Source organism: Xiphophorus maculatus, chromosome 12, assembly GCF_002775205.1.
Source record: "Xiphophorus maculatus strain JP 163 A chromosome 12, X_maculatus-5.0-male, whole genome shotgun sequence".
NCBI lineage: Eukaryota > Metazoa > Chordata > Actinopteri > Cyprinodontiformes > Poeciliidae > Xiphophorus > Xiphophorus maculatus.
In genome coordinates, this window is record NC_036454.1 from 28106360 (window position 1) to 28133080 (window position 26721).

General features: G+C 44.0%; 1 protein-coding gene across 6 annotated transcripts in view; it reads left to right on the forward strand.

Moving 5' to 3' along the window:
- The window catches only part of fbrsl1 (fibrosin like 1), a 356926-nt gene that overhangs the window by 299724 nt on the left and 30481 nt on the right, over positions 1 to 26721 (forward strand). For all 6 annotated transcript variants that reach the window (XM_023343195.1, XM_023343196.1, XM_023343200.1 and 3 more), the window contains one exon: positions 10637 to 10685. In XM_023343195.1, coding sequence (XP_023198963.1) covers positions 10637 to 10685 — 49 coding nt within the window. The remainder of the gene's footprint in view (positions 1 to 10636; positions 10686 to 26721) is intronic.

Here is a 26721-nt window from a genome sequence, read left to right on the forward strand (position 1 = left end):
AAACTACACACAGATGGACAATATTTGCTAATTAAAGACACTTGAAGGTAGTCGTTTTGACTGGACTTTATTTAAAGGTGTTAGACTTGGGGGATGAACACAAATCCCAAACCTTTCATAAAAATCCCAGTAAAATCCATTGATGTTTGTGGTGTAGCGCAAATGTGCAGCATTATTTTGTTCCTGTTCACCCTCAAGCCTCCATCACCTGGTGCCAATCATTTGAGAGTTCTACATTTAGCCAAACCTGAATCCGAGGGTTCACAGACATGTAGTGGGCTCATCGTGTGCAGACTCTGAATTTGTGGGATGCAGAATCCCACCGGGGATATGGAGGCTGGTAAAAGCTTGGATCCCTTTCCGTAGCCTAGAGTCGGCATCAGGCTCCCACTGGTATTAGAACAATATTTATTTGTGTTAGAGGGGAGGTGATTCATTTTACTCAAAAATCACTGGCATAGCATGGGTGAGAGCTGCCTCTCGCTGCACATTTTTTCCTCTCATTAAAGGTGTCCGCGCCCAGAGGAGCGAGCCAATGCCTACCGCAAATTTCCGTGTAGTGCCAACTCCGGCTTTTCTTGTCTTTGTGAGCTGTCTTTGCCCCTGCAGAACAAACTCACCATGTGTGGGTTGAGGCGAGGGAAAGGGTCACCGCTTTTTCTTTTCTTTTCTTTTTTTAATCGCTGCATTATTTAAAATCCTACTGAGTGTGTTTGTTTGTCTCTTTTTCTTTCCCCCCCCCCCCCTCTTAGCAAATTCATCCAAGTCAACAGCAAAGTGTAATCTTGAGAGAAAAGAAGAAAGGAAGAATGTAAGTTGTGTAGCCTGAGGTGGGCGATGACTCACCTAGACATTGTTCTGATGGACTGGGAAAAAACCCCTAAAAAAAACAAGTTCAATGGGAGATTTTATTGAGCAGTGCTTAAAGCCACCTTTCTCTTAACAAGCTGCAGTGAGAGGTGGTTTGCCTACCAAGCTCGCCTGCAGCTCTCTGCAGGGTGATTATGTCACAGCGGGCCAGTCAGAATGATGTGTATCTCTCTGTTACAAGGCGGCTCAAATGCAGCAAAGGCTCTGACTAGGAATATTATTATTATCTCCTCCAGGATCCTCCACTCGGCATCAACACTGGTGCATTGTGAGAGCTCTGGGGGGGAAGCTGTTTTTGAAATAATCCGCCTGTCTACTCTCCTGTTTCTCAGACAATAATGTTCACACAAAGGCTTTTTTTTTTCTCTTCATTATTACTATTTCCCACCACCCACACGGACAATAGTGGAAAGGCTGTACGACAAAGCGATAATCTAGATGCGCGGAGAGTGAGCTTTTTGTGTCCCGCCGCCCGCTATCTTGCCTTCTCATGGCAGCCCAAGGGGAACGTTTTGGTTGTGGCTCCTGACCAACCAATCAGGGAGTGGTGAGCCGTGTCTTTACAGGGCTATCTGCCATCTCTGCTGGCGTGAAGCCTGGCGAGCCAGAGGAGGCCGGCGGTGCTCCGATCTATATCAGGGCCACGGTGTAATGACGAGCAGCCTCCTGATACCGCAGAGATTATCCCAGCTTCTTATCGCTGCTGGCATACATTTTGACATTAGAAAGACAAGATCACTCCGCCCCCTCTCACACTCACTGTATAGCTCAGAGAGTGGACATTAAATCTGCGAGTTTATAAATCACTGAATAACTTAACACCAAAATACATTTAAAGACCTGTTGTTGTTTTTGCTATTGTCAACCTTCCAGACCAGTCAGGTCTTCTGGTTCTGATCTGCTCTGCATCCCAAGAACCAGAACCAAACATGGAGAAACAGCATTCAGCTTCAACGCACCACAAAACTGGAACAAACTTCCAGAAAGCTGCAAAACAGCTGAAGAGTGAGTTCCTTCTAATTAAGGCTGAAAACCCACCTGTTTAGAGTTCCCTTTGATTAGTAGTAAGTGGGACATTGATGAGCATCGATGTGTATTTGCTTGATGATTATGATGATGGCATTGACAAATTGAAACCTTACCAAGTATTTTTGGTCCAGTTTCTAGTGGAGTTTTTTAAAATAAGACAAAACTAACTGGCAAGTAACTTTTCAGGATACAGGCACTTGTTTTAAGTCAATATTGAAGATAAAGTACTATTTCTACTGGCGGATTATTTCACTCATAACCTGGGAAAAATGTATGGTTGAAATTAAGTGGAACTCGTACTTTATTATCAGTACCAAGGTGTTTTTGACTTAAAATTAGCTCCTATATCTTGCTGAAGTTACTTGGAAGTTACTTTTCTCTTATTTCAAGTGCGCTAAGGTATTTGCACTAGAATCTAGACCAAAAATACTTTGTAAGACTTTGTGTTTTTGCAGAATATGATGTAAAGCACTTTGAACTGTCTTGTTGCTGAAACGGGGTGTACAATTAAACTTGACTTTCTTCTCTGAAGAGACTCGGCTCATTTCCTGCTTCAGTTTCCCCACCGTCTTCCATTTGTCCACCCTGGACTTACTACCCCTCTGGAGCCTGGCGTGCTTTTTAAACCACCAAGCTCCAAATCTAAGCGTTTCGTTAATTGAGTTAAATGGATTGCGGTGGTTGAGATAATTTGTCTGTCGGCTTTTATTGCCGCAATTTAGGCTGTGCCTCATTGCGTTATGCCACCTAATGAGAGCCCTCACCAGATGTTTTGTCTCCTCTGGTATTAACATCCACATGTTCACTTAGGTGGAGATAGCGTCGATGCGCTGGCGCTAATTTCCTCCAATTTGTAGCTGTTAATCGAATAAAGGCACTTTCGCAAATGGAATTCCTGTACTTTTCATATTCTGTATCTATTATTCATGGAGTTCCTGTCTGTCTGTTGGGCTGATGTCGTGATTTGTTGCCTCGTCGGTCCCTGCGCCCCATCCCTATATTTCACTCTTGGCCCCCTCGCAGGGAGTTCGAACAGATCTGGAGCCCCTCTAGTGAAATATGTCTCGTCCCTTTTCCTTCATTTCTCCTTATCTGGTTAGCGTTGGCTGCGGGCCTGCTGCGCCGTTGATTTGTGACTTTCTCTGTCTGCGGCGGTGAGAGACCTTAATGCAATGCGCGCCTCTGCCCTTCTCCCTACTGATGAAACGGGCTCCTGCATTCCCCTGATAGACTGCTAATTTGTATACTAAACTGACAGCCAGCAATGATAAGGGCTAGCAACTGCTTCACAGCCCGGGAGAGAGAGAAATAGAGAGAGAGAGGCAGGGCGGAGGGATGGCGCGGGGCGCAGCAAGCGAGATCGAGGGTAATATTTTACACAAAGCTCATGCCCCCGTGCACTTCCATCGGTATTCATTTCCTTGCGTCTGTTGCTAGGGCGAGCGGGGGCAGGAGTTTCCAGCCCTGGTGCTCTGCCATACACACGCAGGCGTTTATGTGTGCCTATAAAAATGGCACTTGGGGCTAAGTACAAAGTGGTTTGTGTGTGTTTTTTTTTTGTTTTTTGCAAGCATGCGAGGGGAGGCCACTTCATTCTACTTGGTCACCATGGAATTCATTATCATCTTAATGATCCTCCAGTCGAGGCGAGTATCCGTCGGTTGACAGTTGCGTGGGATCCTACCTCTCTCTCTCTGTCGTCTCGGCGCATCCCGACGTGCTTGCCGGGGTTCCGCATTATTACTGGCTCTCACCTGTTCTGACAAGCCGACAGCGGTGGATGTGTAGAGGAGCGGAGGGTGGGAATTGGAGGCAAGGTAGATGCCGTCTGCTCCCATGGAAGGCACTGCTGCAGCTCATAATAAACGACCGCTCGGGAGGTCATTAAGTTTCTGGAACGGTGTGAGGACAAATGCTGGGGAGATAATTAATTTGGTGTCTCCTGTTGTGGCCTGGGAGCTGTAGTCCCACTGTGCATGGCTAATGCAGCATTTATTGCAAAAGTGGCTTCAGCACAATGTCTGGGGGAAGAAATGGTTGGGGATGCAGAGTGGTCTTGCGGTCATGCTGTTGTGCCACGACAACAAACAATTTTCAATTTTAAAAGTTGCACACATTTTTGATTCATAAAGTGAATTGACTTTGCTGGCCTGGTGTTCCAGGCAACTCAGCCTCACCTGTGAGCCACACAATCCTGAGCTCGGGTGGCCAAATGTGGCTTCAGGAGACACTCAATGGAAGTTAGCGGAGAGGGCAATGAAGGAGGAAGCTGACAGTGATGAAACACCAGGCAGGGAGGCAAATTAACACTGCGTAGGTTGGAGTGTGGGTGTGTACGGACGTGTGTGTAGGTAAGGAGAGGGATGGACAGACAGGTTCAACCTGGGTAATTGAGCGCCTGATTGCCCGTGCTAGGAAATGTGCCCTATGGCCCATTTGGCTCCTTTCATTTTCCCTCTCATTTTCTTCTGGCCTGCCGTCTGCTGAATCCTTTTGTGCCGTGTCACGGCGCAGCAATATAAATACAAACATGGTTGTGTGTACATAGAGGCCTGTCAGGCATCTTCTCTTCCAACGAGATTTTTGCTTATCTTGTCTACAGGAGCTGGGCCGGGCGCTGAGGCAGGAATAACAGTGTGCTGTTTTGTTTTTTTTTCTTCCGTGAATTGCCTTCTATTGTTCTGCCCATTAAACTTGTTTCAGGAATTGTTCTGTAAGAGCTGATATTTCTATAAGAATATTGTCATCTTCAAAACTGTTTGGTTTCCAACTAGCCCATATCTGGTGCTTTCCAAAGTATTCATATCACTTCAACCTGCCTGAGCTACGTAATAGACCAAATAGTGAAACCCCTCTACTCCCAAAATTCTATATTACAAGGTTTTTGGAAGGAGTCGGTGTATGATGTGCTGAAACAGTAAATAATAAAGCCACCTGTTTAACGCGATGGAGAGCGTGACTGAAAAGTGCTGGAATCGTCAAGTGGAAGAAACGCCGACTGCCTTCGGGAGTTACTTAATTGGCGAATAGAGTCCATCTGTGTGTAATGTAATCTCAGTGAAAATCCAACAGTTCTGCAAAGGCCCCAGAGGTTCATCATAAAGCAAACAGCATCATGAAGACCAGGGAACACAGTAAACAGGCCAGAGGTTAAGTTATAAAACATTGTCCCAACATCTCTGTTCAATCCATTAGCGACGACTGATGCGTGTGTGTACTCCGCAAGAGTTCAGAAGTTGGTTTTTCCTCCTTCGGTTCTGCTTGTTCTCAACACATCATTCAGCTGAAACCGATTTTTTTTTTATTTTTATGTGCTCTGTCTGACAACTATTGTGTAATTGGTCAGAAATTGGAAGCGGGCCTGGATAATGCAGCATAGGGGAGATGTTATTTCTTCCGCAATTTTTCCGTCATCATCCCAGGAGTTCGGCGCTCGACATAAACTTGGCCGGTGCGAGCTCCGTTCTTCTCCTTGCCACCTCGAGTAAACTAATGTCTTTGTCCTCGCAGAGTATGTACAGAGAGGCCTTTCATCATGTGTTCCCAAATTCTGGCGCTTGCAGTAAATTTTAGAAAGAAAAAATAAAAAGCTGTGGAGAAAGGAGGAAAGTAACAAGACGTTCTGTTTGCATCTGGCGACACGGCAAACATGCGGAAAAAAGAGCTCCAGTAAAAAATAAAATAAAATTAGACCAAAATGTAACTTTTTGACCCACGTCCAGCATGTTGTGTGTGAACATATCATCCACATAGAGGTGGCAGAAATATGATGGACTGAGTTAAATTAAGATGAAAATTTTAAAAATATCCTGTCGTACGAATACTTTTCTCTGTCACTTTATATATGATTAACACCAAACACCTCAGATCTTGTCCAACAGCTTTCTGTCTTATACATAACACTCCAAATGAGTCAGAACTAAATAGCAATTACAGTCTTCACTGACATGAACCTGCAACAAAGCCTGTCGACAAGTTTGTTGTTTTCACGCCGAAGCCGTCGTGATTAAGCTGCCTCAAGGTGTTTAGAAATGTACCATGGAAGGGCAAGGCTATTCTTCCTTTACCCAGAAATAGAGGAGGGCTGTACCAGGAATCTGCTTGTATTTGGTCTGGGGCTTACCTAATCTCTGACTGCAAGGTTTCTTACTGCTAAGAGATAATTTGCTCTGCTATGTGGAATGCGGGGCATTAAATAGAGCTCCCAGATCAAAGGTAAGACTGAAAGCCTGGGGATCATTTGATATAAAGCAGGGAGGGGCTGATGTGTGCTGGGTTATGGGATGTGGGGGGAGAAACTGGTCTCTCAGCAGTCTTTACTAAATGAGGTTAATTGAGTCTGGGGTAATTGCTGACCTTCGTGTCTGAGTGAAATCACATCCTTAACTGATCAATGCTTTTCATAAATTTTATGCCTCAAGGTCATTCCGCTGATTGCGCGGCCCTCCCTCCTCGGCTGGATTGCCTTGCTCCGGTGGCCTATTGTGCAGAAATGAAGCGTGGAGGCGTTTCGCCATTAAAAGAACGCTATTAAGGTTGTCTCCGATATTTCCAAATTAATTAGCCGGCCGTGTTGTTAAGTAAAAGCAACGCGGACATGGAGACTTTTCTCTCCGCTCTTCCACTCCCTCCCTCGGTTTGCCTCCTCGTCTGGCCTCGCCGTGCGCGTCTCACTCACCGCCTCCCCCGCTCTCCCTTGGCGGCTGTGCCGTTGTCTGGAGGATTTATGGAGTGAATAAGTCATCTGTGTTCGGGGGGGGGGGGGGGGTTTGTGGACTTCTTAAAACAAACAGCAGACGTAATTTGTAATTTGGCATTCCCTAAATCTGGGGAATTATCGTCCGGCATGTGGCGCTTTAGGGATTTAGCGCTGTAATGGTGGGTTTTACTGGCCAAGCTCTCTCCTTAACTCTTTTCTCTTTCTAACCCCCGCACCCCCCCACACACACACCCCCTTCCGTGTTCTTTTTACGCCTGCCGAGGAAACGGGAGGATTTCACAGCTGCTGGGAGCTGAGCTCCGGCTGGGCCCCGTGACCTCCTTCTTTCTTCCCCCGCTCCCCCTCTTCGTCCCCCTAGCCTCACTTCGTTTTTCTCCCTCTATCCAGCAGTCTCTTTCCTCGGGGAGCTCTTGTGTGGCTCAGAGGAAGCTGAATCATAAAGCATAGCTAATGAATAGAATAGAGAAGGAAAGCGGAGGCCAGCTGACGGCCCTCCAGAGAGGGGGCCAGGCCCCTGAAGCCCCAGGCTCAAATAGCAGACGGCCCTCGCAAAGGTCAAGCTTCCTGCAGCCCGCTCCGAGGGCTTTTTGGCTTCTTGGGCAATGTGGCTTAAATTCCCTCCCCTCCCACCACCACCCTTTAGTTTTGTTTAATGGTTAAATTTCCCCGCTTCCTTTTGAAAACCGTGCCCTTTGCTCCTCCATTTCGTTGTCTTTCGGCTTCCCTCCATAAGCATTTCCTGTCCGTCTCATCCTTCTCTTGGTCGGTAATGGCAGTCGGGGTCGCCTCAGCAGAGAGAGTGTGAAGAATTTGTTACACATGACCTCCTCGCACCCCAACCTCAGGCGGCTCGGTGAGCCGGCAGCGCGGCCCAGAGAGAAACCGAGAGGGAGAGGAAAAGTTGTCAACCTGACCAACAGCAATGTGCAGGAAGAAGCTGCAACAAAAAACAACCACCAGTAGAAACAAGAACTCTGCTGTGACATGCCCTTTTTTAAGCATCGCCTTTACAAGCCAGCCTTGTAATTGTGGATTGTGTGACTGACTCATGCAGACTTGGCAGGTGCAAAACGCAGCATTAAACTCTTAAATGTTGGTTCGCTGTTACTTGGGATTCAGGTACAATTTAAAAAGAGCTTCTGTTCATCATGGGGTTGGAATGGGAAGGAGGAGATGTTCCAAACACAGCTCATCTGTTCCTGGGAACACACTTTGTCTGTGCCGCACTCCGGATAACCACTTTGGTCTCAACTGTTTTTAGCTGTTACATAGAGTCGTAGCCTCACCTAGCTTGTTTTTATTTTATTTTATTTTTTTCTACTTTCGTGACCCCGTGTCACTCTGAGCACGACCCTAAGCCACCTTCTGTGTCCATTTGACAAGCTTCATTTCACTCTGAGCCCATATTTTTCTGTCAGGGCCTGCAGGGCCTTGATTCAAGGCTGAGGTTGTGCTGTTTTTGGTGCCGAGGGTTGGTACTGGACCGTTTAATTTCATCCAAAGCTAACAAAAGAGTCCGTGCTGGAGCCTGGCCGCTCTGGTTTCGGGAGATTGAAAGAGGGCAATGCACAACTAGTCTTTCTCTCCTCTAGAGCCAGATCACTTTGTCTGCTGCAGGAGGAAACGGAAAAGATTTCAGCTGAGAGTTTGTCCTTTTGTTCCGTTTGTGGAGACCAAAGAAATGTTATTAGACTTCCTACACAGTCTCAGGCTCTGACGTATGACTCAAGTGTTTTCAGAATATAGGAATTCAAAAATATTTGTGTTTGAAGACCTTCATCCATGTCCAGTTGTATAAATGATTCAATTTATCAATTAGTCTATTTGTTCCATGTTTCTTTCCGTCTGTCTTTCTTTTTTCTGTATTTCTTTCTTTGTGTCCCTTTTTCTTTCTTTCTTTCTTTCTGTATCTTTTGATCTTTCTCTATTTTTGTCTTTCTGTATTTCTCTGTCTTTCTTGCAATATTTATTTCTATATTTCTGTCTGTCTCTTCCTTCCTGTTTCTTTTTTCTTTCTGTCTGCTGCATTTGAAATAAACCTCAAAGTGATTTATTAAGGTGCATGTGTGTGTGTGTGTGTGTGTGTGTGTGTGTGTGTGTGTGTGTGTGTGTGTGTGTGTGTGTGTGTGTGTGTGTGTGTGTGTGTGTGTGTGTGTGTGTGTGTAATGCTCCACTTGTTCAAGCAAATATGTTGGACTTCTTTGCATTCAGACATCAACTCTGAATGCCACGCTGCTGGACAGGATGCATTAAGAAACAAAAGGGAAGGAAAAACAAAAAGCTAAGCCTGATTAAAAACATAAGATAACGTCATTGTATTATAAAGTGATAAATGAAATGTGCTGACACATCCAGACGTATCTAAAAAAAAAAATAATAATGATAAGAAGAGGCCATGATCGATTCAGTTTAAGGCACTTTCACAAAAATAAAATTATTTTGTCAATTTGTCCCGTCACCCAGTAGTTTCTGGTCACTCTCTCATTTATGCATCTGTCCTTCTGTTCATTCATCCCTATTAAACATTAATCTATCAATGTATGTATTGATCCATCCATTCAACCGTCCATAAATGTGAAAACTTTCAGGAATCTTGAATATTTGCTGCGCATTTGTGGTCTAGCAGAACCCATTGCCGACATGTTGCTACTGCTACTCCTCCTGCGGTAGCTAGCATCTGTCCACTCAGCAAGCAGCTAAAAACAAAACACTCAGTTAAAGAGTTTTGTGCAATAATCATCGAGTGTTTATGCCGAAAATCTGTTCAGTCCATTACTGCCTGCAATCTCCGTTGAGCTTCAACCAAATGACTCACGACGTCTCCTCGTGGAATATATGCCGCAGAACTTGACAGAAAAATATTTCTTTGTAGTCATCAGCGGATCCTCTCCCCTTTAATGCTTTCCGTTTCTGATTCGACTGTCGAGTTCCTCGGCGGAGGCTTCCCCTGAGCTTTCATATCTCTGTTTTTATGCCCTGTTAATAAAGCAAGTTCATAAGAGAATCAACTCTCTACTCGAGGTCTGTTGTGGTTTGCGAGAGAAGAGACATCCAAACATAGTAGGAGGGAGAAAAAAAAAGTCAAATCGCAGTAAAAGTCGGAATCCGAAGGTCTTGGAAAGAAGAGGATGTCCTCAAAACACTTGTGAAGAACTAACAGGGATGCCAAGGACAGCCATCTGTGTTTACAGAATCATCCGCTTTCTCTCTATGTCTCCCTTGTACGCTCTCAAGATTCGCTGTTCATTCTTTACATATGCTCCCTTTGTGCAGCATGAAATACACGCGTGGCAGTTAAGGACACTCGGGGGCCCTCTGGGTGGAACATATGCCGGGCTCCTGCAGATTTTTTAACGAGTCAGACGAAAGGAGCTGAAGCAAAGGGAAACAATCGCCTGGAAAACGGGGGCTGGTTTTTCTCCCGCTCACACAAGTTGCGTTGCAGCAATTTTGATTTAAATCGCCAAACTTCATGTGACCATCAAATTGTCCTCAGCTTCCCTCATATTGACCTCAACCAACATCAGGTCTCCTGCTTACCGACTACAATGCCATAGCACCATGAGGGATCCGTTGTTGAAATGAAATTAGATGAATTAGAAATAGAAGTGCATAGTGTTGATTGGTGGAAAAATGTCACTGATTTCCTAGCAGCAGCATGTTTTTTTTTTCTCCCCTCCATGTCTTTGTCCTCTGATGCTGCATTGTCAAGCCGACTGCCTTCCTATGTCCTTGACAGCGTTTCTTGTGTGGGGGTTTTCAGGTGGCCCAACACTGCCACCTAATGTTACCTCATCAGGGGAAAGTCAGGCTCCAGAAGCAGCTTCCTGTCCTTGTTCGATCGGGCGACTGCTGCTGATTGACTCTGTGACGCCGTCAACTGCAGATAAATAAATCAGCTTCTGCAGTTGTGGTTCTGGAACAGAAATGCTAGGAGCGCGAATGATAATTTTAATTAGTTTCTTTCAGATTCATGTGATCTCTGAATTTCTGTGTTTCTTTTTTTTTCCCCTCCAGGTATCTGATGTAGGATCAGAGAAGCTCTTTTCCCCTACCGCACCCAAAGGTAAGAGCCTCATCCGTTTTCTCCTCTGCTTTATTCATAAACAGAGCAAAATCTGTGCCCTTTTTTTTTATTTTTATCTTTTTAGTATTATTGCAAATGAGCCCACGGCTCTCTCTGGCTCTCTAATCCTGCAGCTCCCATTCAGATTTAAATGTCGCCAGACATAAGCAAGGTCTGGTGACTACATATGCATGCGGGGTTTTTTTGTTGTTGTTTTTTTCTCCTCCGGGTGCACAGTGGTGTTTCTTGGACGACCCCGCCAAAGGCTTAGCCCTCCTACATATTGGTTCATTAGGGAGGATTTAGAGCCTCCCTGCCACATGCTCCCACAAATGGGTACTTCCCCTCAGGCATTACAAGCTCTCTGACAGCAGGCCTGGATCATAATTGATGCCAAAGGAAAGACAGAAAAAGAGCTTTGTCAGCCCCCAGACAACACGAGCTCTTGTCCACATTCACATATGCACATATGTGAATTATTAGGCCCTTGTTTTTGGTTTTTTTTGTTGTTGTTGTTGCTTTTTTTTCTTTCTTTTTTTTTGTACGCCGTGACCACTTGGGATTCCACATGCTTTTTTTGTGTGTGTGTGTGTATTCTGTGACACACATCAACAGGTATTTCTGGCACATGAATATTTACCACATGCAGTGAAGCTCAGCTGGTCAAATCAGGGGGTGAAGGTGTCTGAGCTGCAGATGTGGGTGTGGGGTTTGATGGGCGCAGCCGTGACAGATAGCAGCAGCATGGCGGCCGTGTCCCCTCTGGGCAAGAAGCAGGAAGGACGGCCCTTTAAGACAAGGTGAGGTTGGAATGAGATGGATCCACATACTGTGAGCTATACGGACAGATGAGGAAGGTTGCACAGGGAGACTCAACAAACACATCAGCATTCATCGGCTTGAATCGAATGTATTGATAAACTGTGTGGTTCAGATGATCCATAACCAACATGAGAGTTGTGAAACAAGCATTTCTAGTAACTTTTATGATATCTTACTTACAGCAAAATTTCCCCTGTGTTTACCAGGTGAAGGAAAGACTCTGTAGTTGGTGCTACAGTGAGCGCAGGGCAGAGGATTAAATGGCTGGAATTAAATCCAGACAATCCAATCAAAGTCTCTCTTGATTATCACACAGATCATCCAGATCCTATTTGGGCGATGAAGGCGAAGGGTCCAGAGGAAGAGGTTAGAGAAAGTGAGGTGACAACAGAATCTTAAAAAAAAAAGAACATGAAGGACAAAGTTATCACAGTTAAATTGGGATAACTTCCAGTCGGTTCTCATCTCACGTTCCAGTCTTGTTTTCTGGAGCTGTAGTAGATCCTGGGACGCTGTCTGCTTGTGGCCAAGACGGGTTTTTCTGTGTGTGGACATTGTGTGTAATACAGGGAAGCCCACAGGCTGTTTTCCTCTGGTTTGCTGTACAACACTGCATCTACAGTGTGTCCCATTAGCAGCTTGGGGCCCTGAGGGACTGCCGAAAAGGAAAGGCTTCTTTCCTTTAATCACCAGGCCTGTGGAGCTGCTAGCTGGTAGAGTCAACAACAGATGCAAACACACACACTCTTACCATAAACATATACGGTACATACTAGATTAATATACATACATAGTGCTGTGAATATGCTTGTGTGATTCACTTGATAGGTGTTTGTTTTATTTTTATGTTGCTTTTTTTTCAGTTGATGTCCTGATTGCCCACAATAGACTTGGGCTGGTATGTGATTCTAATGATTAAGAAAAGAAATGTTACATAAAAATTGAAACCAGTAGTGTTATTGATTATAAGACTTACTATTATAGGAACTATCACTATTATTAGCTCCATGTTCCTATTAAAATTCATTTTTTAAACGGTTTTTACTTATGAATTGTGTTACAGGGTAACATAATTCAAACTATTATAAACAGTACAGTTTTAAATAAGAAAATGTACTATTAACTATTACTGAATTACTTGCAGAAAAAGAATGAAATTCAGTGTATCTTAGTAATCTATCCGTGACACAATAATTGTGACTCCATCAACGTTTTTTGATGCGCGTTTCAAAGTATCATGTTAGGAGAGTGTTGGTGGAATCTATGAAATTGGAAATAACTTACTGAATTTAGCAACAATCGTTATTGCGCTCACTTCAGGTGTTTTTTGGCTTTTCCGAAAAAGAGTTAATGCTCTACAGGGAAGATGGAAACACGTTTTCCGAACATTTACCTGACATCACTGATCAGTCGATTCTTTCCTGTCCTTTCTCTAACGTCTCTGACATGATCAAACATTTACAACTTTTCTGATAGCGACACATTCCTGAAAATTTCTCTCCATTTTTCTGAGATATGTGGTCCATGCTAGCTTTCAAACTCTACTTCCTGTTTATTACAGCCGTGCATAGCATAAAAATTTGACAAAATTAGGCTCGATTCACTCGAAACCATTAGATGGAAACAAGGTTAATCTACTTTTTTCTCCATTTTTGTGACATTCTTCTCAAAATCCACACAACAGTTGAAAACAGGCATAGCTACTAGTTAATAGAGGTGCACCGATTGCATTTTTCTGGCAGGTCGCCGATTAAAGACCTTTTAAAAAGCTTAACCTGCCGATTACGATTTTGGCCAATACCAATTTTTTTTTGTCTGAAATGTTGCTCAATATAGTAAGAAAGTTGTTGAGTTGGCAACAGTGGGTCACTATTATTAATTGTAAACGAGTAGACATAACTTGGTGAGCCGGTCTGTCAGTCAAACCTTTCTCTCCGGAGAGCAAAAGAGGACAGTGGTTGATTCTTAGAGCTTTGCCAAGCTAGATAAGATCGGCTTCACATGTAAAAATCGGCTGATCTCCCAAAATTAAGGAAATCTACACCGAAAAATCGGTGCTCCCTTACTAGTTAATAATCAAAAACTCAGAGATATTAGTGTCTGTGGTTGCTGATGAAACGGGACTCCCTTGCTTTCTCTCTCTCATGTTTCATTTTTATCATCTCTCCACTGCTGCTCTTTTGACAACCTGATGATAGCACAGCGTAATAGTATCAGGAATGGCACTGTGCAATTCTCTGTGGACGCTTTTACCCAAGAGCTAGTGCGAGTTCAGTTGAGTGTCTGTGTGTTGGTGGTTACGATGTAGGAAGGTGCATCAGAGGGCAAGCATTATCTAACAGTTATTGGTTTTTGTTTACTTCCTGTCTTAAACCTCCTGCAGATTATCGATTTGCTGGAGGATGGCGTGTTTAAGTAAAGACGCTGCAAAGACTTTTACGCTTCACCGCGAGCTGCTGTTATTGAATCGAAGGTCAGAGTGTAGCGTTGTCACTTGCTCGAAGGCGAATAAAGAGCTAAAAGTAGCTGCCGAACATGCACAGGGCTCCTCCACGGAGCGCAGATAAACACTTTTACATGACATTTCACAATGCCGGGTCTTTCCAAGTAGCAGGGAGTTATCACCCAGCTGTCAGCAGCTCGAAATATCTGAGAGGAACTCTTAGGAATCTGCGCTGATGATGTTGAATGTTGCATGGGTGGGTCTTAAAACCGCCTTTCGCCAGGCCTGTTGTACTCTCTGAGCATCTATCGTCTTCGCCTGACGGGTAAGCCAACGCGGTGTGCTTCCCTACCAGAAATCCCAAGGCATCTTGGGATAGCAAAGGAGGGGCGGGGAGGGGAGGGGGGTAAGATTGGTAGAAAACCCATTTCTGAAGTGGATTTGTGCCCTTGTAATCCTGATTAATTTTGACCCGTTGTGCTCATTTTAAACAGAGCATTACAGTAAGCGTGAACACAGCAAGCTCCGGGGCGAAACTAGGAGCTTAGCAGCTTTGGGAGGCTTAGCTGCAGATGGCATTTTAAGCCGGACTTAATAAATTGTTTCCATTAAACTTACCGGCCCACACATACTGGATTAGGCCAGTGGAACAAAAGAAAGAGGAGAGTGTGCGGAGTCGGAGGCAGAGGGAAAAGAGAGCGCACACATCTGCCGCCGTTCGCGTCTGACACCGTTAGTGTTTCTCGGAGGCCAGATAGGAGGTGAAGTCGAGGTTACCGCGGCGTTGGGGGAAATCGCAGCTTTTAAAAGACATGACTTCAAAGTTCACTCGCTCAGGATCTTGTGGCTCATTTGGGGATGTCGAACAAATTAGCCTAATTGACATCGAAGTAAACAAACTGGGGGGTAAAAAAAAAAAAAGTGCATAAAACCATTTAGCTTGGCGGTGGATTTAGGGCTAATCCCCTAACTCTTGTTTATATGTAAACACATTACCAGCACTGTAGCTTAAGGATTTAGTTTCTGCTTGTATAGTTTTTTTTTTTTTCATTACTATTATTTGGACCATTTCTTGCACAGATATCCAAATTATTTTGTGTCCAAATGGTTTTCTTTATGATAAAAACCCCTCCTCTCCTCCGCTCTCAGCCCGCTTCCACTGTACCTCCATCCCCCCATTGGTTCATGGCTTGCTCCCTAAGCTCTCATTATGTGCTAGACAATCTAGGGTCCCTGTGTCGAATCGCTAAACAACCACCCTGTCTGTAGGTCTTTTCTCTCAATGGGTTCTGAGTGGCCTTTGTTCCACCGCCGCTGTTTGCTGCATGTCAATAAAAGGACCGGGGTCCCCTCCTCTGCTATTACTCTGGCCGGGGCCGGCGGTGCGGAGGTCGCACTCGGCTGTGGGAAGCCCGCGTTAAAACGAATCGCAGTATCGCCTGAGCGGCAGAGAAGGGAGGAAGGATGGTGATTGCCGAGGGTACAGTAAGGTCAGAGATACAGGGAGGGGGACTGAGGAGCAGCCCAGACATATAGCGCCAGACGGGGAGAACATGTTTGTATTCGGCTGAGCGGCTCTCCTCTGGCCGGGTCAGCATAATGTATCACTAACCTCTGTGGCCGGCTCTGCCGCTCGTAGCCTCTCGCCTATTAAATAATGAATGTAGGCTGGCCCTCTGACCGACTAATCAGCTTCTCGACTCCGCTAAGTCAGGATTGAGTGCTGGTAGCCAGGAGAGGGTGGCTGGCTTTTAGGCACACCCTGTAGCTGGAGATTGAACGTGACACTGGAAAAACATACAGGGCTCCACGCAGCTTGATTAGCATCACAGGTGTGAAATAAAAACCTGATGAAAGTCAACTGAGTTTATGTTGGACAGAAAATAGTTTGTAAGACCAATACTTTGTTCAACTACCTCTCCACAAGGCTGCAGATTTCAATATATGATGTCAATGTATGTTGGACCTAATTTTGCTTTATGAAAGATAAGCTACCGAACAAAGTGACACTGATTTGAGATTTGTGGCCAATTTATGATTTCAGGTCTTTTAGAGCTTTGACCTACCAATACCGATTTTAGCTGGCTCAAATTCCTGTTTGAAAATTATAATTCAGAGGAACAAAAATGTTTTTTGGCCTTTCTACTTTAAAGACTCGTTATGTATATCAAAGCAGAAGCACCATTCCGTTGAGTGCAAGAGAGTAGTTGTAAAACTGGGTTTTGCTCAGTTGAAGCAAAGTGATGTTTTAAAATTAACTTTCTTAAGAGTCTTATAATAGAAATGAGTGTTGTTAGGTCTGTTTCACAAAGTGTAAACATTAGTTCATGTTAGTCTTCGGTAGAAGACGCATTTTACCTTAAATCTTAAGATTTCCAAAAGGCTGCCAACATTTGCAAATTCAGAATGTTCCAAAAGCCTGACCTGCCGATTCCGATTCTCACCAGTACCGATTAGTTTTGCCTGAAAAGTCGCTCAGTTGGCACCAGTGGGGTGACTATTGTTAACATTGAACTTGCGGACGTTACCAGTCAGTCAGGACTCTCTCACGGCAGAGCACAATGGGGCAGCGGCTGATTTTCAGACCTTTGGTAAAGTAGAGAAGATTGCTTTCTCGTAATCTCCCAAGATTAAGAAAATCTGGACAGATTTTTTCCCTAATACAAATATTAACATCCTGTGGCAGGTGGCCCTAGCAAAACTGCAAAAGTACAAAATAGGTAGGGCTCGAAACGACCCACACCTGTGGAAACTGTGTTGTAGCAGCCTGAGTGAACAACCAGCATTCCTATGTAGAAAACGCAGCCTTCGTTCTTTCTCAGTGTTGCTGAAAATGACAAACCTGAAGTCCTTCACCTGTCGTACCAACCTCCACCACACAGTCTTGTAGTTAGACCAATCCAGGAAATTAGTTTTATTTACCGTTAGGGTAAACTCATCCAGTTTCTATCAGGAGAATTTCTCATCATTGTTTGATATAAAATGATAAGAATTAAAGAAATACAACATTAAAAGGATACAGAATTGCTACAGAGGGCAAAAGGTTTGGTTAGATAAATATTCAGGAGGGATTCGGTGAACAAAAGCATAACTTCTTCTCCGTTAATCTTTAGTATATTACTGATCACAGCCACAAGACCGCTTGTGAGCACAGGGATTCGTTTTTTGAAGAAAAAGCCCGATATTAAGCTCCCATTTATTGATAGCGCTAATGCTGTTTGTGCAGCCATCTCGTCGGAGAGATGAAAATAAATAGGGTGGGAGCTCAGCTGAGATAAGACACGTGTTTAATTATTAATTGAGCCATTACTGACAGAGATTGGCTTTTTTGATTTAAAGCAGGAAGGTCCGCTTCAGGGACAGAAAAAGCAATTACAGGACTCCCAGCTCTTACTGCAGATGCCCATCGTTCAGCGTGTGCAACAAAAGGAGAAGGAGAGGAGGGGCACAAACGGCTCCAGTCCACATAAATTCTCTTCTGTCTTGTGACATTCTGTTGTCCAATAAATAATTTTCATTGTTCCTCAATATTTATAACTTTTAAAATTAAAATGGTCTTGTCTTGTAGTATTTATATGTAGTGTGGCAGACGGTTAAGGGGGTTGAAGGCAGCCTGTGGCCTGGCATCCTAAAAAAAAAAAAAAAAAAAAAAAACGGACTACAGAGAATTGTGTTTGTTTGGTAAGATTCAGACGGTGATGTCAAGGCTTTTACACGCCGCCTGTTTTCAAAGGCTTGTTCGGCTTTTCGATGCGCCGCTATTATCTGGCTTGTAAAATCACTGCTGATCTTCCACACTATTCCACAGTGCCACTCCTCGGCTCCTTTAGTGCATTATTGTGTCCATTAGAAACATGCTTGGTATGTGCAAAGAGCCTAGGGTGCATCAAATATTAACTTACTCCCTTTAGAACATTTGTTTGCTGCTGATTGAGTTTCATTGTTGAAACCAGAGGCCTGTTTGATGATCAATGCGTTCCTCTCCCCCTCTCTCGCGGGTGTTCGTCGTTACGAGTCGGGACGCTCGGCTTCTGTCAGTCAGCAGCGTGGCTGGCAGGAAGCGGGAGTCGCGTCAAAAGTGCTGCGTGTCCGGGGCTCGTCGTGTGTCTGTGTAATCATTGACCGACTATGGATTCAGCTTTAGCCGCAAAGAGAGAGCAATTACACGATCACTAGAGGCTGCGAGGGACTTTTGGAGCAGATTGTCGGGGTCGCGACCAGCCTTTTGGAGGGCGCATGTATGAGTTTACAGAGTGAATCGGATCATGTTTTTGCTCACTTTTCAAGCACGTCCCTTCGAATTAAGAGTTTGCACTTTATCTTTTCCATTTTTGCCATTATTGTTCCTCGATTCTCCAGCACTTCCACTATCGTTACACTGATGCTTAGTAGAAACATATGTTGTTTTTGGTAAAGAATGGTCCAACACCGCCTTTTCTTGGATCTGATGCTGTAGCGTGTTCAATTTGATCACGTTTGGTTTTGTCAACGGTTTTAACTTCACAACTCTGACACTGTACACACAAATGTGCGTCGCTGCTACTGAATTTACTGCTTAGTGCTACTTACTCAAAATGCTATTCAAATGTTGTAGGCCTCCTTAAGCCTACAACAGGTGAGTGTTGATATTAATTGTATCTTTTGACTGTATCCTTAGGGACTACAGATGAAAACTAGCCTTTATGGCTAACTCTGACGTATTATGTGATTTGCATTGTCCCTTTTGAAATAAATAAATAAACAGCCATGATGAGCCAAGGGAGGATGGCATATTCTCATGCCACATTGTGCAGTTGTTCTGTCTGCACTGATGAACAACCAACTTACCAGATGAAAGTTGCTCAACTTAGTTACTGATTTATAATTAGCGGGTCATCCCTACAGCTTTAAAGAGTAATTTCCAGATGTCCAGTTGATCTTTAGATATAGAAACAAATCAAAAAAAAATTGACATCACGTTAAAAGTTACATCTTGAAGCAGTTCAACGCTTTGAATGCTACACCATTTGTCACGCACTGCACGAAATGGGCAACATTTTACAAACTCTTCATTTTCTCTAGTTTCGAAAAAAGAAAAAGCTCTGCCTTTATAAGTGCATAGACCCTCAAGCAGTACCAGCTGCTGTAGTTCATGAACCAGCTTGCATTATCATCTCACCGCATAACAGGCATTTGGTAAAATAAAATCTAGGTCTGTGTTTTGTTTTGTTGTTTGTTTGTTTTTTTCTTATGAGGGAAGAAAATAAAATAACGGCTAACACTGGAGAACAGCAGCTTTCACCACATCTTCTGTCTAATCTTAATCCTCTTCCTCCTCCAATGAAAACACAGCCAGCTACATTGTGGAAGGCTTTCTCATTGTTTACTTATGAGAATACACAACCGGCATCTTATCACTGCTGTCAGGCCTGAAATGTAAAGTGTGACGCCTGTGATCACTTGCAGGTTTTTCACGCTTTTAATCTTTTATTCCCAGCTTTAGTCTGTCTGCCAGCAAGACTGTTTTTCTTCCCCGCCCTGGATTTGTTTGAAGATCCCAGCTCCTTGCTCTGTGCGTTTTAAGCTCATTTATGTCGAGAGGTTCACAGCCAATGTTGTTTGCAGATGAAGCCGCAACGCTCATTGACAAAGCCAGATGGTAGGTGATTGTAGCCAAACACAGTGCTTGGATAATGGACAAATGTTGGCTGGGGGACAGTCGTCAGCCTAGATGGATATTACAAGCGTGCTCGTAATGGATTGGACATTTAGGGAAGCAGTTTAGAGAGGCTTATAAAAGACTGAAAAGACGTCGCCAGGAACAGAGCGGGTATGAAATGCTTTGAATTCCATGACAGACGAGGACATCCAAACATCAGAAGAATGCGCCGGAGTTTCCGCGGCAGGAAGGAGACCAACTTTGTAAACACAGTCCCAAAGAAAACAGATTCATCAAACTCTCAGTTGAAGAGTACGGCATGTGTGATCATATCCTCCAGGTCATAGTTCAGTATGTCTCATCCCACGATATTACCGCAGGTTTGACAAATGAGCGGCTTTGAAAAGTTTCACTTTGGAGACCGGCTATCCGTCTCAAACACATGGTGAAAGGCGTAATCTGACACAATTCTAAGAAAGGGCTTGTGTTGGGTTAAGTGTTTCACCTGGAGTGAGCGCCATTAATCCTGCCAGTGCTCAGAACAAAGGGAATAATTCATCCAGACACAGAGGTCTGTAATTTTGGCCGTATCAGCGGTGGTTAGGAAACAGAACATGCACACTGTGGTCTTCTCCAATATTGAAGCGGTCATCTGTTTGGCTGTTGTTTTTGGCTACTAGCGAACTCCCTGCCCTGGGCCCTGGTGCTGGGGCCCCTAATGGCCTTTGACTGACTGTAATACCTCATTCAATAGAGCCCTGGCTCCAGCCTCTGCGGCTGCTAGATTGAAGCTGCTGTGTTGAGGGGTGAGCAGCAGGACTGGGATCTCACTGCTGTTTGCTTTGGAACGAGATTGTTCCAATGTCACACAGACCAGCGAGAGGAGAGAAGAAGAAGAAAGTGTTCAGAGCACAAACAACAATCAGAAGCAGGCTAGGGTTGTTGAAAACTATTGTTGAAGTTTGCTCACAACAGCTTGTTCTGACTGATCTAACAGTGAAATGTAATATTCAGAATGAATACTGAAATATTTTATATTTATAAATGAATTTCTAAAGATTTAGAATTTTAATGTGCAGTAATCAGAAAGGTCTGTTTCTAATCTCTGTTTTTTGAAAGCTTCAGCCTTACTATTCAGATGTTTGTCTTAAACATGAATTAAAGAAGATGTAAAGATGGGATGTAAATAGTTTTTTTTCCACCAAACCTTCCTGTCATAACTGGGCACTGATTATTTATATTAGGAGGCAAGGCAATATCACACTGCGGTGTGAGAGAGCAGTTGCTTTTTAAAATAAAACATAAGGATTATTGACTTATCATTTTAAACCAGCTTTAGTGTCTAATGTCCTATACAAGTAGTTAGCTTGTATATGTCCTACATTAATGGCCACAAGATCGTAAATATGTATAAAGGACAAGCTTTGTATATAACTTTTCTATATACTAACAAGCTATAGCAGTAGCTAAGCAATATCTAACTTGTATTGTTAGGAAGCTTGTACGGTTAGCCTGCTAACCATATAAGCTAACTTGTATGGTTAGCTTTTATAGGTCCTATAAAAGCTATTTAAAAACAAATTGTGCAAGCATAGTTAGCTTGTATTAGATATACAAGCTAACTTGTACATGTTGGCTTACATAGTTAGCCAATGCTTTCCTATGCAATTCGACTCGATTCTCATCTCTTGTCCTGGATTTATCCCATTGAGGTAAATTTTAACCGGGCCAATCAGCAAACAGAAGGAGGAGTTGTGAACGATGTCATTGATTTTCTGTTACGTTTTAGAAATGTAGTCTGCCTGTATAGGGTTGTACTTTGGTAATGGGAGCAGAGGAAGTGAACGAAAGCATTCAGTCTGTGTTGGACACACGTACTAATATTGAGTAATTCAAGTTGGACCAAGAGGAATGTATACGACATTTTATTGCTATTATGGTGACCTTACTCTCCACAGGGTTCTTTACAGTGCACGCAATTTTGGATAAGCTTGATTGAACTGCGACATTACATGCTTTACAAATGTTAGCAATTTGTACAAATCAGATCCAGTCACTTAAAACTTCAACAGAGTCCATGGAGCAACCATTTCTCAATAGCTGAGGGTCCAGACCCTTTAGACAAAGTAAGGTGTAGAATAAGTAGCTGTTTTTTTTACCAGGCTACACTAGTTAACAGCGCTAGCATTATAAAACAGCAATGATGAATGTAGACCATTAAGTAGAGAACACAGACCCCTAAAGTAACTCTGAGATTTCCAAAGGGCTGCCAGCATTTCCTGCATGTTCCATCCTCTCTCTCGCTCTGAATGAAGCGCCTGTCTAAGAAAGTAAGGTTTCCTTTTAAATAGCTCCTTGCATCTCTGTGCTTCCTCTGACTTCATTTTGAGCATCTCACTTTTGCTAAAAGTATATACCTAACTTTCAATTCCCCTTCTAAAGTTTTACACATTCTCTTGTTTTTTAAGTTAGTGTAACACCGTGACAAATTGCCACATTTTGAGATTAAGAAAAAACAGAAATCAATGAGCAGCTATTGCTAGCGCTAATGATACATTTATTGACCCGTCAGCCGTTATGTCCGGGGCAAGTGCTAAAGTGCTTGGGGCATGCTGTATTAGCAGCACCCAATCCTGGCAGCAGGTGCCTGTGTAGCTCGGCTACAGCGGACATGTTTTTCAGGCACGATGAGCCATCTGGGTCTTGCTACTGTATAGTGCTTAAAACCCTCTCTCAAGTGTGACTCTCCCAACACTTGGCTCCGAGCTGCTCGCTTTAATGTAAGAACTGGCTGCTAAAAGGAGGGAAGGGGCCGTAAAATCTCCACGGTTTGATGAGGGTCAGAGTCTCTGTCTCTCTTTGTGGAAACAGTCGAACACATTGGACTGATTTTAAATTCCCTCTAACTACTTTAGCATTTTCATCACCCCTTGCAGTCTGAAGTGTTTTGAGCCGTAAAGAGAAATTGTGTTTACTTTAGACTGTTTGATTTTTCTTTTGTGCCACCCAGGCTTGTTTGTCACTTTTTTTGGAAGAGGGGGAGGAGGAGGGCTCTTGTTTGCTTTTTCTTTTTTTTTCTTTTTCCCCCTCCCTGGTGTAGTCTGTTTCATCTTGCTAGTGATTTGTATTGTTACAGAATCCAATTATGGTCAGTGTACACCGCACACACCCCCTCCGTCCTTACACGCATACTCACATTCACACATTTCCCCAAACTGTCATGCAGCTTTCACACTCCAAACAAATCTTTTCTTCTCTTGCAGCGCTTGGAACGCGATAGTGAAATGTGGCAGCTCTGCAGATGTGAAGGCTGTTGTTAATGTCCCCTGTCCATCGTGCCTCGAGAAAACCAGACTCAGTTTACGTCAGAGACCTCTGTGTGTGTGTGGTAGGAGCAGCCACATGGGTCAGGCCTTGTCTCCATTAGTTTATTTAACACAAATCTTTAGCCAGCCCTCTCCTCATTCCTCTGCAATCCTCCCACCCATGTCTGGGTCACTTTACTACTTTTTTCAGCCTCTCTGTCTCTCATTTAGAATGATGAATGAGTGTCAGTGAAGGACAGCACGTTTGCAAATCCGATACCTCCACTTGTCACCCTTCCTGCAGTGCTGAGGTTAACTGCAGCTGGGAGACGAAAGGCGTTGGCGTGTGTTTTCTAAGTTCTGTTTTTCAAACTGCTTCACTGCAGTCCTCTTAAGTGTGTCATCAGCTCTGAGATGTTAGTTTTCAACACCCCTCACCCAACCTTCCCCCAAAAGAAAAGAAAAAACACAGACTTTAGCAACAGTTCCTAAAAAACTTCCCTTTCAAGTACGCTGAGCTCTGATGGGAGAAAAAAAAAAGCAACTTGTAGTTCATAAATAATTTTGACATGAAGGGGAAATGATGGTAGATCTGGTCTCGTCATCACCAGCTGCTGGAAGCCTAATTAAAGCCCAGAAGCAGCTCTGCTGCAGGATCCTTGTTTGCATTATTAGGCACATTCTGCACTAATGTTTTCACTTTCTCCTTACTGATATGTGAAACTTGTGTTGAAATGTCCTGAGACACAGTGGGACTCTAGCGTTTGAGAAGTAGTCTGCTAAGATGTTACAGATAATTTCAGTCACATGAACATTTATTTTCAATTGAGGATCATTTAGAAATAATCAAGACTTAGGTTGAGGGCATGCTAGTTATTCATTTTTTTGTACATGTTGCAATGCACTTACCTACTGTAATGAACTTTGGTTTTAAAATAGACACTGGATATTGTTGTGAAAGTAGCTTTTTTTCATCTGAGACAACTGGCTAAAATAATAAAATATCCTGTCAAAAGATGGAGTTAATACAGAAATCCATGTCCTTATTACAGCTAAGGATTGTTGAGAACGGCTGGGTAAAATGGATCATTGGTAGCTAGTTATTCTGCCTCTTGTCGTCGGCTTGTGAGAATTACTGCTGCACAGTTTTTAATTCTCTGCAGGAGCATTTTACTCCCGTTTTATCATCAGCCTTTGCTGCCTATTCACGTTACAGTTCCTTTAAAATCATTTAAGTGCCTAAGTGGTTATTTCATTCAGTTTGAATGTATTTTATTCTATTTATTTCTGTTTCTATTCACTTTTTTTTGCCTCTACATCCATTCAGCCGGCGCTTGCTGTTTTTTAAGTGGTGCATAAGTAATCTTGGCTTGACTTTATCCTACTGTAACTGATTATGCGGTTTTATTCAGAAGGCGCACACAGTCTGAAAAGCCTGAGGCATGATGTAATGTACAATTAAAGGCCTGCTGCACTGATGGAGTCTTGAAAGATTAGAAAAGTGGACGCAATCTTACATCAACGTAGCGAAGACCAGAAGCCCTGTCTTATAATAACAACGTGCTTCGACGCGGAAACGCAACAAAAAAAATAGAAATGTAGCGGCTGATGGGTGATGTAGCTCTCAGGCACACGTTGATGATGGGATTATTACCACCTGTACCCCCACCTGGCAGGTACATCAGTACCTTTAGCTTAGTTCATTTGTTTTAGATCATGAAATAGCGGGAGCACATCTCAGACAACACTTTAAGTCGCTGCAAAAACACTTGACGAAATGCGATATGTTGGTGGTGGAGATGTTTGTCCACTCCCCCGGCCCCTCTGTCTCGTTGCACTTAGCTTTGACGGCTGCAAATGTCAAAACAGTCAGTGAGGTATGGTGAACGGTTGGGAGCTGTCAGCTTCCAATTGTTGCTTTGAGCTCTGGATAGTGAAAATTGAGATGGAGGAGGAGGAGGGAGGAAAAGAAAAACACACAGGCTCTTTCAGCCCACTGCCACGCCACTTAAGATTTGTTGAAGGATTTTCACCCAACCATTTCCATCCCATTGAGAAGTAATCAGTACGGCACTGAATGATAATATTATATCCACTTAGAGGCATGTGGGCTTCTCGCGTGTTTATACATGAAACGAGGGTGGAAAGCTGTGTCTCTGTTTGCGCCGTTGAACGCTCCCACCCTGCATCCCTGCTCAGACTTGAAGCTTCCCGGTGAAAGCGGCCCTGTCTTTGTGTTTGTTAAACTCCACCCCGCTATCACCCTTTTATTTCTAGCTCCCTTTCTTGCTCTCTCTCTTCGGATTGCGAGCCAGCTGGTGGGCTAATGGAGGATGCTTTCCTGTGGGGCACCAAGCTGATACTGTTGAGGCGTTCTGCAAGCTTAAGCAAAGCTGACACGCTGCTCAAGATCTGCAGCCCACACTGAGCTTCACAGAAGCCCATGGAGAGACGCTGAAAAGGTCTTAAAGGTACGGGAGACGCGGGGAGGCTGCCGCCGTCCTCCCACCGCTGTGATGTGGGAAGCAGGAGTTAAGTCCTTTATTAGAAGTGGCAGGCGGTGTCTCCAGTCACCTCGATAATTGTGGCGCCACGGCTGCCGCTGTAATCAATTGAGACAGCTGCTGGAGCGGCGTTCAAGTCCATCAGGCAGGCATGTCATGCTAATTAATGAAATGATAAGGCTAGTGCCTGCAAGCATTGCACAAATAACTCCTGGAGGATCTTCTTTTCAATGCGGAATTCGTCTGCAAACTCCCCTCTGTTTTCCTTCGTGTTGGTGTTCTGTCCGCGGCGGCCTCGGAGTACAAAGGGTCACCGGTTCTGGTTAGGGGTCGCCGACGGCAAAAAGGGGTCAAATTCCAGGCCATCAGGGTGGGCTGATGTCGGAAGGGCCATTAGACGTGAGCTTTTCTCTGGGAAGTCCCAAGATGTCCGCCCTTTTTATTTGGTGGAACCCAGCAGCACTGACCTCAGACGACCCAGCAGCGGTCATAAGAAGCTGTGACTGATGGCTGTTCCAGAGCTCTGCTGTGGGGTGGGGGGATAGAGGGTGGGCTCTCGTGGATACTCCAAGAAGGATGTGTGTGAGTGGAGGCGTCTTGTTTGTCTGCAACGCGTTACTGTCAGAGGTTAATGGCGGTTTAACTGCAGGTTGGGAGCCCCACTGGACTGTGTATGACATAAAAGGACCCAAAGAGACAGAAGCTTCTTTCTCAGAGCCGTTTCATCATAAAGGGGAAACCCCTCTCTGAGCTGGTGATTCATGAGTCACTAATCAAGCCAGTCATGTCCCACATGTGAGCTTTCAAACATGAAGCTGGCAATGCAGAAGGCTTGGGGTTATCAGTCTAGTTCTTACTTATTTCACCTTCTTCAGCATAACCTTTCCAATGTGTGCTACACATCAAAGTAACACAAATAATTTTCCAGGCATATAGTGCCATTTTATAGCACCAGCAAGAAACTATTTTAACTTCATTTGTTATAAAAATGCTGCATATACCAAAAGCAACCTATAAAGAAATTTGACTTTGTAATTTGACACCTTAAAATTGGGCCTCTGTCGCTTTAAGAAGCTCCTGCTGTTTTTGACACTCCAACACAACAATGTTTCTCCATTATGCAGCAGACTCGTAGTTCCAGCAGGTGTTACCTGCTGCTGCCGCTAGTCTGTGGGAGCAGAGTGGGAGTGGGAGAGGGGTGTTTTGTGAAGCATAAACTTGGATGGAGACTGCAGCTCCGAGGAAGATCTTTGTTTAGAGCTTTGTCGACAGAGCAAGTGTTTGAGCACCGCTGAATGGTTGCCATGGGAGATTCAAGGATTTC